Below are 12597 nucleotides of genomic sequence, written 5' to 3'. Positions count from 1 at the left end.
GCGAATAGCTGCGTAGCTTTTAAACAATCATGTGTTACAGTGTGAAGTTTGTGTTCCAAACAACAGGTTTCATAGGACATTATTTCATCAGAGATTAACAGCAAACAGTTCCTTTTCAACGAATTATGTTTTTTGGTCCTGATAAGGACCGTTTTTTTTTTTTTTTTTTTTCAAACCTGAGAAGCAAACAAGGGGCTTAGGCTTTCTTCTCGGTTTTCTTGGGCAGCAGCACTGCCTGAATGTTGGGCAGAACGCCACCCTGGGCAATGGTCACGCCTGACAGGAGCTTATTGAGCTCCTCGTCGTTGCGAATGGCCAGCTGAAGGTGACGCGGGATGATCCTGGTCTTCTTGTTGTCGCGCGCAGCATTGCCCGCCAGCTCCAGCACCTCGGCGGCCAGGTACTCCATCACCGCGGCCAAGTAGACCGGGGCGCCTGCCCCGACACGCTCTGCGTAGTTGCCTTTGCGCAGCAGCCTGTGGATGCGCCCCACTGGGAACTGAAGTCCTGCCCTGCTGGAGCGAGTCTTGGTTTTGGTTTTCAAAAATTCGTTTATTAACCAGATGGTGAGAATACAGAGGCCGTGGCCAAGAATACATACAAAAGAGGTTACAATGAATACAGGAACAACAAGGAGATAATATATATAAAGAAATATACACCACTATCCTAAGCTACGAGCTAAACACACAGCAATGCCAAACATCACGTTTCTTCTTGCTAAAGGAAGATGAAAAAACAAGAACTGAAAAAAAGGATACAATCAAAAAATACACGAGACAATTACATAAGCACGAGGGGAAAAATAGACCAAAAAACCCCCCCAAACAATCGAATTTATTTACAAAATGCAGGCGAATACAAAATCACAGGTAAGATGCAACCAGAACATACAGCTAAACAGACACGTGAGAACACTCTGGGGGGAGAGAGGTCGGGGTAGCAGAAGCGCCCCCGAGGAAGAGCGCAATGGGCAGGATGGCGCACAGGCAGCCTGCAGAAAGAACGGAAACAGAAGGGCCGTGATGGATAGGGACGCGCGTCGGAGACCCAGACAGAATCAGGGCGGGTGGTGAGCACGGTAATCAAGGAGGCGGCGGTGAGGGTAAGAAGCGGACCGGTCATACAGAGCAATGTTATTGACGTCAGGGTGCCGAGAGCGGCGGAGGGAGGAATAGAACCGGTCAGCTCGGGAATAGATCAGATCGAGAATGGGCGGAAGGGAAGCTGCGTCCAGGAGCTCAGGAATGGGCGTCCAGCGTGGCTTCCCCAGCAGCAAGCGGAGGGCGGAATGAAAGAATATATGAAGAGAGCGGAAGGTAGTTGGGGAGGCGTGCGCCCAGACGGGAGAGCAGTAAAGGAGTATAGAAAAGACATAGAGCCGGAGCAAGTTGACCCGGATGGGAACCGGGAGAGGACACGCCGGACGGAGGAGAGGGGCCAACGCGTGGAGGGCACGCCTGGCCGAGGAAATTGACTCGGTGATGTGGGCCCCCCACCGCAGGCCGGAGTCCAGACGGACACCCAGGTACGTCACCACCGGGGACCAGGGAATCGGAACACCGTGTGAAACAACAGGGGGCGGGGGGCGGGGGAAGCGGCGGGTGAAAAATGCCGCCTGCGATTTGCCGGCATTCGCCAGGATTCCCCAAGAATGGTAGTACGAGGTGATGGATGCAACCGCCGCCGTAAGGCGGACGGGAACGTCCGCGACGTGACGAGATGATGTGACAATGGCGGTGTCATCAGCGTACAAGGTGAGAGAACAATGCGGAGGAGTAGGGATGTCAGAAGTGAAGAGGGAGAACAAGAGGGGGGACAGGATGGCACCCTGAGGGACGCCAGCAGGGATGACGCGGGACTGCGAAACGACATGAGAGACACGGACACAAAATGAACGATGTGAAAGAAAGTTGTAAATAATGTGAATGAGGGCAGGAGGGAAGCCCTGATATGCCAACTTGATGAGGAGCGCGTGATGGTTGACAGTATCGAAGGCCTTCGAGAGATCGAGGAGGATGATACCAGAGTGTTGAAAAGAGGTGAAACCGGCGGTGATCTGGTCCACGACGCGCGCCACGGCGTGCTGAGCCGACAGCCCGCGCCGAAACCCGAATTGAAATGATGGAAGGGGACCGAGAGGGGTGAGATGATGCTCCAGCCGGCGGAGGAGGACTCTCTCGGCCACTTTTGAAAGGACAGACAGGAGACTGATGGGCCGGTAGCCCGAAGGAAGATGAGCATTGGCACGCGGCTTCGGAATGGGGACGACGATCGCAGCCCGCCACGCAGTGGGGAAATGACCCGTGAGGAGAATACCGTTGACAAGCTTGGTGAGGTACACGGTCGCCTTCCGAGACAGGGAGAAGACGAGCCGTGGATGAATGGCATCTGGCCCAGGAGCAGTTGTGACACGAAGGTGCGTGATAATGGAATGAATTTCCCCCGGGGTAGACAGACGGATGTCACCGGGTGCGGGCGGAGGAGGCGGGGTGTAATGAGTGGGAAGGAGGGAAACCACCCCAGGGGGAATACGAGGGGTGAATGACGAGTGAAATGAATCCGCCAGCAGCTCCGCCTTCTGGGCAGGGGACTCGCAAAGGCCCTGCGGCCCCCCACCCAGGGGCGGGATGATGGACGGCGTGGCACGAAGGTTCCGCGCGTACCGGAATATGGACCCCGACTGGAAGGAGAGGGAAGACACTTTACGGACCCGCTCCGCCGCGAGCCACTCCTCAGTGAGCGCCCGGCACCGCGCCCGCAGGTGCACATAGTCGAGCCAACGAGCAACGGCGCGGGACGACTGCCACCGCCGCCGCGCGGCGTCGCGGGCCGCGATGAAGTGTCGAAGGTAGGGAGGAAAGGGAGTGCCACGAATGACAGTGGAGCGGAGAGGAATGGTGGCGCCAGCAGCCGCGAGCACAGCATCACTGAAAACGTGCACGCGCTCATCGAGCTGCTGCGGGGAAGCGACATGGAAGTGCAGATCGAGGTGCCTATCCAGATGAGACCGGTAGGCACCCCAATCTGCACGACTGAAGTCGAACCACGGGCGGGGTCCATGGAGGGGGAGAGAATCGGTACGAACGAAACCAACGACAGGGGTGTGATCTGACGTGAGCTCGGCCCGGGCCTCGAGCCCCGACACAGCCACCTGTCCAACAGAAAGGAGGAGGTCGAGGACACTCGGCCGCTGCCGGACGTGACATGGAATGAAAGTGAATGAGGGGGGAGCGTGAATGGCGAGTCGGGGGGAACCCTGAACGAGGCGCTGAAGCTGAGTGCCCCGATTGCTCGTGGACACACAGCCCCAAGCGCGATGCCGGCAATTGAAATCCCCGCCCACGACCACGCGCGCGTCCAGATGGAAGAGAGCACGCAAGTCGTCTGCCGGGAAGGGACCATGTTCAGGGAGATAGACGGAGCACACAGTGAGAGGATGAGGAGCCAGATGGAGACGCACCGCCACCGCCTCGGCATTGCGGAGAGGGGGCAGCGCGCGCTGATGGTGCGGGATGGTAGACAGGATGAGGAGAGCAACACCACCCCCACGAGTGTCCCGGTCCCAGCGATAGATGACGTACCCAGGCACGGAGAAGGGGAGATCGGGTTTGAGCCATGTCTCAGAGAGGAGGACAAGGGCAGGCCGTTCAGTGGACAGGAAGTGCCGGAAGTCCCCCAGCTTCGCTCGAATGCCCCGGGCATTCCAGAGGACAAACTTAAGCTGCTGGGAGCACAGTCCGGAGGAAGTGGAAAATGGACTGGAAATAAATGTCGGCCTGGAGAAGAGGGGTAGGAGCCTGAGAGATGCGGAAGATGGCATCGGCAAAGAACGGCAGCCACGGGAGGAGATTCAGCCGGGCGAGCCAATTGAAAGTCTCAAAAAACACAGGAAAGGGAGCGGAAGCCGGGAACACGGGCGGAGGGCGCACGGAAGGCGGCAGAGAGGAATCAGAAGGGAGGACAGGCGCGGGGGGGCAGTCCGAAGGGATTGGCAGGGGGGCAGGAGCCGGAGCAGGAGCTGCAGCGAGGGAGGAAGCAGCGGGCAGCTGCACAGCCCGCGAGCCCTCCTCAGCCCTCGAGTCCAAAGGCGCTCGCGACACCGGGGGACACGCCGGCTGCACCAGGCCGGGAGGAGCGAGGGAAGGCGAAACACCTGCAGCAGTGGTGGGAGCAGGAGGAGGGGCGCGCAACAAGACAGAAGAAGAGTCAACTGGAGGTGGACCAGGCACGGAACAAAAGAGAGAGGGTAGCTGTGGCGCAGGGGGGACCGGGGCCAAAGGTGGGCACGGGGAACGCGCCGCAGGTTGGCCAGCCACTAGCCCAGCGTAGGAAACGGCAGAGGGGCATGACGGAAGAGAGAACGAAGGGAGCGGCGGGAACATGTCCTCGTGCGGCCGGCGCTGGAACTGAAGCGGAGCACGGGGCTGCCGAGGAGGCGCCGCAGAGGCGTCCTGGCCCGGCGGACGAGGCTTTGGTCCCTGGCGACGCAGCTGCCCCTCGATGAACTGCACGTAAGTGGGGCAGGTACGAGCATTCGCCGGATGTGGTCCCGAGCAGTTCACGCACTGCGGAGGCTCGTCGGGTAGCTTCGGGCAGGACCCGCGGACGTGGTGCTGGGTGCAGCGGAGACAGCGGAAGGGATTTCCACAGTCCGCCGGGTGGTGTCCCCACCTCTGGCATTGGTGGCATTGAAGAGGCCGCGCCGTGCCCCGGAACTCCTCCCATTGGACGGTGAGGCCAGCTAGGTGCCGGACTGCTCGGGCCTTGGCGACCTGCGCGGCATCTGCGAGGACCACGAGAAATCTGATGAAGCCCCGGTGGAGCTCGCGCTCCGAAGTGAGGGGCCGGAGCGACTCGGGGTGCACCCCAACGGCACGCAGTTCCTCCAGGACCGAGTCCTGGGAAGTCTCGGAGGGGAGACCCGCCAGGACAATCCGGGGTGAAGTCTTCCGACCCAATGGAAACGTGTGGCAAGGGATGCCATGGTCCCGGAAATACGTCAGCAGGGCCTCCCGGTCGTGCAGGCTTGTGGGGTGATAGCGTGGATAGCCCCGAACATAGTCCACGGTGAAGTTCCCCTGCAGCTTCTGCCGCAGCGACCGGTTCCCGCGAATGGCGTCAACATTCAGTTTGGTATTGACAACAATTGGCGGAATGCGCCGTGGCACAGTACCACTATCCGGTGACAGCCCGGGCGGGCGAGGGGCCACAGCAGGCGCAGGCGTCGAAGGAAGACCAGGCTGGGCCGGCGGGACAACACGGTCGGCCGCCGCCAGGACACCCGGCACAGACGCAGTGTCAGAGGCAGCCCCGGGACAGCCACGAGGGACACCGACGGCCAGGCCAGGCACGCCAGGGTCCGCCACAGCAGACCGGCGCGGTCCCCGGGACAGGGAGCCCGAAGCCGCCTGCGCCGACGCCATGGCAGCACCGACGCCATCAGTGGACGGCCCCGGGCAACTGGAGATGGGCCCACCGGCAGTAGAGCCAGGCAGGGGCGCACCGGCGGCGAGGCTGCGCCAGGTCTCCTCAACCTGGTGGAGCAAATGGACATCTGGGAGCGAGCCCCGACGCCGCGGGCTCACACCAGGGCCGTCAGAGTCGATGCGGTGCAAATCATCCGGCCAGGATGGCACCCGCGAAGTGGAAGCAGCAGGAGCGCAGCCCCGGGCCACGGCGTCAATTGTGGCATCAACTGAAGAGCCAGCACGGCGCTTCAGCGCCAAAGTGGAGTCCAGCTGGGTGCGCCGGGACTTGTGTAGATCGGCCCGGGCAATGGCGCGTGAAGAAGGCGTGCTACCACCATCGTCGTTCGGGCGCTGAGAGGCAAACCAGTGGCGAGATACAATAGCCTTTGCCGCATCCTTCGATATTTTGGCAGGCTTCCTCTCAACAGGGCTACCAGGAGGCGAAGCGTCATCAGAATCGGAAGAGGACGAAACCGCATGAGCAGAATGCCGACCAGGAGTCGCCCAAAATTTATTCGCACCCTGGGAGCGAGGTGGAAGAGGCGAAAGTGGAGGTTGCCCCAATGGAAATGATAAAGTGTCTTTGTCGGCCATCTTGGTTGCAGGTAAGCACAAAGCGACAGAATCGATACTCCCACACTCACAATCGATCCATCACCGACGAAGCAGAATGTTTACATAGTAACACGAAGTAAGAAACACAGTTTAAAATGTAACTAGGCAGAGCCCCGACGCACAAACACCTGTGCTGATGCCTGAAGGTACGTAGATGTCGAAATATAGCACTTCGATGCACAAATCACCACTGAACACAAGAAATCGAACCAAAACACAAGCTACCAGGAAGAAGCTGTACACTGGTCCGCAACCTACGAGAAAGTGGCGCCCCGGCCGCTGGAAATTACTTTTGTTACACGTCCCTCCGCGGAGCGCGACCAATCACGAGCCGCGGAGCGCTCCGATTGGTCGCGCAACAAGAAGCCAAGAAAACTTTTCACGAAAAAAATTCAGTTCCCGTCTCACTCATCTAGCGACAGCGGCACAGCTCAGACCTACGATGCCCCCCAAGACGAGCGGTAAGGCAGCCAAAAAGGCGGGCAAGGCCCAGAAAAACATCTCGAAGGGCGACAAGAAAAAGAAGCGCAAGAGGAAGGAAAGCTACGCAATCTACATCTACAAAGTGTTGAAGCAAGTTCATCCGGACACTGGCATATCATCTAAGGCCATGAGCATCATGAACAGTTTCGTGAACGACATTTTCGAGCGCATCGCGGCAGAGGCCAGCCGCCTCGCCCACTACAACAAGCGCTCCACCATCACCAGCCGCGAGATACAGACGGCCGTGAGACTGCTGCTGCCCGGGGAGCTGGCCAAGCACGCTGTCAGCGAGGGCACCAAGGCTGTCACCAAATACACCAGCTCCAAGTGAGCAGGTCTGGTGTGCACATGCTTACATAAACGGTCCTTTTCAGGACCAAGAACATGATCATGAAAGGAAATGCTTCTGCTGCTGTTCTACAATTCCCTCAATCCCTATGATAGTAAATGTAAGCTTAACCAAGGCAGAAATATTTTCATTAAAAAAAGTCTTTAAGACGCATGGTTTACTGGCTGAGATATATATATATATATATTTTTTTTTTGCTTACTTCTGTGGTCATTAGTACATTGCTACAAATATATTTATATATATAAAAAAATAAATAAAAAAATCCTTTCTATTTAATTTAGTTAGATCATATATCAATATTAATGGCAAAGACCAGTTGCATCGATTCACTTTGAAAATAATTCCATTTGTGCTAAAACTGGACACAGTAAAAAAAAAAAAAAAAAAAAAAAAAAAACTGAAAAAAAAATATATATATACACACACACACACACATAATTCGAATTCATATTATGCTTAACTGCGTTTGAATTTGCAATCATGCACAAGATGTTTTGTACTTCGAAGTAAAAACAACATAATGTACTATTTAACTACCCACAGTACAAATGGATCCAAAAAAAAAGTGAATTTTCATGCAGACGAAAATGCTTACATTTATTCTATTTATATTAAGTACCCATTACTAACAGCTTATACTGGGTGGAATACAACAGTTGACATGATTTTACTTATATGGCAATTTAATATTTAACCAAAATTAATGGTAAACTAATATTTTAAAGTGTCATTTATGGCCCCTTACCTTCAGCATGTTTGCTTCCTTGCACACAAACGAGGACAAACACATCACCCAACTGAAAAAAAAAAAAAAATTTCACTTGCATCACAAATAATTTAAAATTTTTCACCACATGAAGTAAATATTTCGCAATAAAAAAAAATATAGCCCTAGGACTCGTGTGCACACCTTTTCTTCCCCACATCGCACACGCAAACAAAACTTCCAAATTATTACAAAATCACTCGATTATTATACATACATAAACACACATGTATTTTCCGAATAAGTGAGAAATGCAGGCCGATGAAAGTCAAATTTCGTTTCGGAAATTAAATCTCGCACAACTACCGACACATAACCAAACTTGCGTACATTTACATAGCATTAACCCTCTAAATAATAAACAAATGAAAGCAGAAAAAACAACATCGCTACCCACCGCGCGCGCTCCTGGCGGCGGGAGTAGGAACTACTTTGCACACAGACCGACATAGCCCCCTGCCAAAAACGGTAAAATAAATAATATATATAAGTCTTTTGGCGGGAAAAAATTTCTCAACCGCCTGGGAGCACCCTAGTGTGTGCCTGTCTTTAGGTTATGTTACTTTTAACTTCATTTTCTACAGGCAGACGCGAGGGTGCTCGCCCATTATTTTTATTTTTTTAAATTCTTTCCTACCTTTGGTGTGCCATGCAAGAATTTATCGTCAAAATGGCGGCCCCGAGTGCAAATTTCTCGTCTGCACTGCTGGCTGGATGATTATGTGATGTTTTGAAGGAGGGTGTTTTTTTTTTGTTTGGATTTTGTGTGAGGGGGGGAGGGGGCTGGGCTAGCTTTTTTTTTTTTAAATTTTCTAAACATTCATCTCTTATGTAACAGTGTTCAGCATTAAAAAATTTAAAAGAAGAGGCACTTACTCATCAATTTCAAAACAGCCTATGAAGAAAAATAAAAAAAATTTAAATTCATTCCAGTTTTATACATTCATGATTTGATCACATGTATAACTTTTCTTTTTTATTACCTTATTTAATTTTATTATTATTACTACTATTGCTGCTACAACCTAGAAGATACCTCAGTGATACTAATACCTGCTGGTAAAGTTAAAGGTTTCACCTTTCTTTCTTTAAACATATCACAATACCTTTCTTGAGTTAAATATTATCTAATGGCTTTAAGAAGTTATGGTAATGTTCATCAGTTATAGAGTGTGGGTTTGTGTGTGTGTGTGAGAGTGTATTTTGAAGAGGGCTTTGGTGGTTGGGATGGTGAGGGTGGTGGGTGTTGTGTGTGGGGAGGGGGGGGGGGGAAGTAAAAGAGTGTTCATTACACGATTTCTCCTGTTGTTTGTAACAATCACACCTGGTATAGCTATTTCGAGTGGCAAATACAAACTGCAAAAAAAAAACATCTATATCATTGCCAACGGCCATATCACGATGAACACACCGGTTCTCGTCCGATCACCGAAGTTAAGCATCGTCGAGCGTGGTTAGTACTTAGATGGGTGACCGCTTGGGAACACCACGTGCCGTTGGCACTACTATTTTGCACCCTACAGAAAAAAATTTTTTTTTAAAAATTTCAATTTTAAATTTTTTTTTCCCCCACAATCACCACATTTCCCCCCCCCCCCCCCTAACACACACACTCACTCTCTCTCAATCAATCAATCAATCAATCAATCAATCAATCAATCAATCACTCACTCACTCACTCACTCACTCACTCACCCACCCAGTAGCTGTGAATCTTTGCATGTGTATACCTCATACAAAATTCAAAGTGAAAAAATAAATATATAAGTGTATATGTATGTATGTATGTATGTATGTATGTATGTATATATGTATATATGTATATATATATATATATATATATATATATATATATATATAAACACACACACACACACCTATTTTGAAGTTTCTCTGTTTCAGTGGGCAGTTATGTATAATAATGAGAGATTCAAAAAGACGTTGATAACAATGTCATCAATGCCTGTTTAGTGTGCTCATTTGTTGGATGGTCGGCAGCAATACTAGAGGTGGTACAGCTGTAACCTGTAAAATTGTACCTGCAATGTGTTGTGTATGGAAAAAAATAAAAATTATATCATCTAAATTTTTGTTATCCAACAATAACCTTCCCATCAATGCATGATGTCACAGTAGCCATAGCTCTACTCTTTCTGCCATATAACATTGGGGAAAAAAAAAAAAAAAAAAGGAGCTATTAGAATAATAACAAAAGATAAAAAATCATCTAACTGCAGACCAAAATTCAAAAAACTTAAAGTCCTGACTGCCATAAATGAATACGTTCTAGAAATTTTTTATTCATTCTTAAGAAAAAGAAGAAAAAAAAAATTATTATTTTTTTTTTTTTTTTTTTTTTTAGATATTCGCACATAGGTATAACACCAGAAATGCTAGTAAATTGAGGATAGTTGAACATAACACTAGGCGATTTGAAAATGGACTAAATTACTTGGGAGTAAAACTTTACAACTTAATATCACAGAAAATAACTAAAACAATTTACCAGTATTAAAAAAAAAAACAGTAAAAAAAATTCTTCTAGAATATCCTACCTACCCTCTGAAGCTATTCTTTAATTTGATTGATAATAGAGAAATTGAACTGTTAATTTGTTGAATGGACTTGTGATAACAGCTGCTTCATGTTTTGCATAAAGTTAAATTGTGTAACATGTTATGTATTTTTTTTTTTTGAAATTTTTTTTCTTGGTAACTTGCATCATGTAAATATTAATTGTCTGCACATACATGTTCTATATCCCGGAGCCTTGACTCCACGTGGGATCAACAGAACAAAAATACAAAAAAAAAAAAAAAATCCAGCTCACTAATCTAGGTGCATTTTGCTAACAATATTTGGAATATATATATATTTTTTTTTTGTGTAACATGCAAATTCTGTATTATTCTGCACACATTATTTATAATCTTCTATCATTTTCTTAGATAATAACTATTAATTCATAAAATAGATTGTGTGTGCATAACCTCCTGGAAACATTTGCACTTACCTCCTACTTTACTTTTTCATTTAAGCAATCCTATTCGCATGTATACACTTAGGTTGCAGCATCGAAATTGTGTAAAATTCAAAGTGTGTATTGCCTGAAAAAAAAAAAAAAAAAAAGACATACCAAATATTTGCATACAGCGACACACTACATATTTGCACACAGTGGAGTTTTGCGGTAATTAACCTAGCACAATTTACCACACGCAATCACACGCCCGCGATGAGATAACACACTCGCTGTTTTCCTGTTGACCGGCACGAGGAGTAAGAAAAATTGATATTTACACGAGCACACACTCCCACACTAGTCACAACGTCGGTCATCAAGTTGTGTTGAAAATTCCTGTAGCCTCTGTTTTCCCAAATGATTTCACTTAAAATTTCATTTAACAAGACCATAAACAAATTTACAATACTAATTTCTTAAACAAACACTTCAGCGAACAAGTGACTGTCGCATTCATTACAAAGCTTACAACTTAACAGATGTTTCCGATGTGAAATAAAATAAGAAAATGTTTTACAACCAACCTAGAACATTTAGTCAAAACGTTTTTGTCCTGGTTTATGATTATTTTCCGTGACATGAATGTTTCAAAACTAATAAAAATACGAATGCAGCCAAATATAATGAAGTTAGCACATAAAAGACGACTTAAAATATTTCATTTTTCGAGAATTGGCAGAGCAAGAACGCACAGGTCCAACGGAAATTTCTTTAAAGATAAACGACCATCGGACAAAAACACCCCCTCCCCTCATCCTCAAAAATACGTGAATAATATACTTTTTCAATTATATTTTTATCGTTTTTTTTTTTTTTTTTTTTTAATATACTCATTAAAACTTCAAAATAAGCAGGTACTCGTGTGTTTTTCTCTCTACAATGTACCTGATCTCGGTGCGTAAACCTACATCATTTAGAGATGGAATTAATGTACACATACAAGTAAAATTTTGTTCCATTGTAAAATTGAGAGAAAGAAGGTTTTCCAAACGCATTAAGTATGGAGACTTTAAATAAGATTACGAGCTTATAAATGTTTGCAACGAAATAAAGTGACCATGTATCTGCAATTTCAAAAATATTTTTGCTCTGCTAACCTCACATGCAAGCAAGTAAAAATAACCTCACAACTTACTTACCTCTCTCAATTTCGCAGTACCAAAACATAGAAGGGATAAATAGGATAGTTTTTATTCGAAATTCTGCAAGAGTTTTAATTTTTATTAAAATATTTCTCCAATGTAGCATGTGTGTGGAATACTTCATCAGCAACTTGCATCTGCACCTTGAGTGAATTGAAGGGCAGCCAGTTTTAAAAGCTAAACAGAAACTGCACTCTTGAGAATGCATCAGATCCAAGTGAAATGCTTGTTGTGTGTACAGTTAAAAGTTTTATTATTCACACAATGAAAATGTAAACAAAATTTACTCACAATAATAATCACATCATCCTTGGAGGTGCACGAAGAAAGCCATTCCAGGTGGCACTGAACAAGGTGATTTGCTAGTGCTTCCACAGCAAACAGCCTTCATGAAATTATCTCCACATTTTCAGCATACTATACACTAAAGTATACCTAAGTTAATTTAACCATTTTCAAGTGATTCCAGCACAAATTACGTATTTGATTCCTTGAATAACATCTGCAAATGAAAAGTTCCCTGTTTGGTGTAGCAGTAAATTTAAACAGCTCGCAGTGCAAATTAAACAGTGCAGCTGCCATAAAAAAATTACACTATTAGTGGAACTGCCCATTATGTCATCGTAGACTGCTGACATTTAGAAAACATTGAAAAATCAGTGCTAAAGAAGCCCTACATTACTTTCGCTGTCCAAAGTGCGCTGCTCCCTACGTGAGCAAGGCATCGAGAATTTTCTGAACCGTCC

General features: G+C 47.7%; 1 protein-coding gene and 1 non-coding gene across 2 annotated transcripts; one reads left to right on the top strand and one right to left on the bottom strand.

The window, feature by feature from the left end:
* Positions 1-196: 196 nt before the first annotated feature.
* On the bottom strand, positions 197-529 carry LOC134543817 (histone H2A-like; the record flags this gene model as incomplete). Its single annotated transcript, XM_063388415.1, has 1 exon — positions 197-529. A coding segment is annotated over one exon (333 nt), but the record flags the coding sequence as incomplete, so codon positions are not given.
* An 8541-nt stretch (positions 530-9070) lies between these two features.
* Positions 9071-9189, top strand: LOC134543847 (5S ribosomal RNA). The gene has a single exon (XR_010077296.1). It is a non-coding gene; the product is annotated as a 5S ribosomal RNA (ribosomal RNA).
* Positions 9190-12597: the final 3408 nt, after the last annotated feature.

The sequence above is a fragment of the Bacillus rossius genome, unplaced genomic scaffold (genome assembly GCF_032445375.1).
Source record: "Bacillus rossius redtenbacheri isolate Brsri unplaced genomic scaffold, Brsri_v3 Brsri_v3_scf22, whole genome shotgun sequence".
Taxonomy (NCBI): domain Eukaryota; kingdom Metazoa; phylum Arthropoda; class Insecta; order Phasmatodea; family Bacillidae; genus Bacillus; species Bacillus rossius.
The sequence above is the reverse complement of the archived record's forward strand: the minus strand, read 5'-3'. Positions and strand labels throughout refer to the sequence as shown.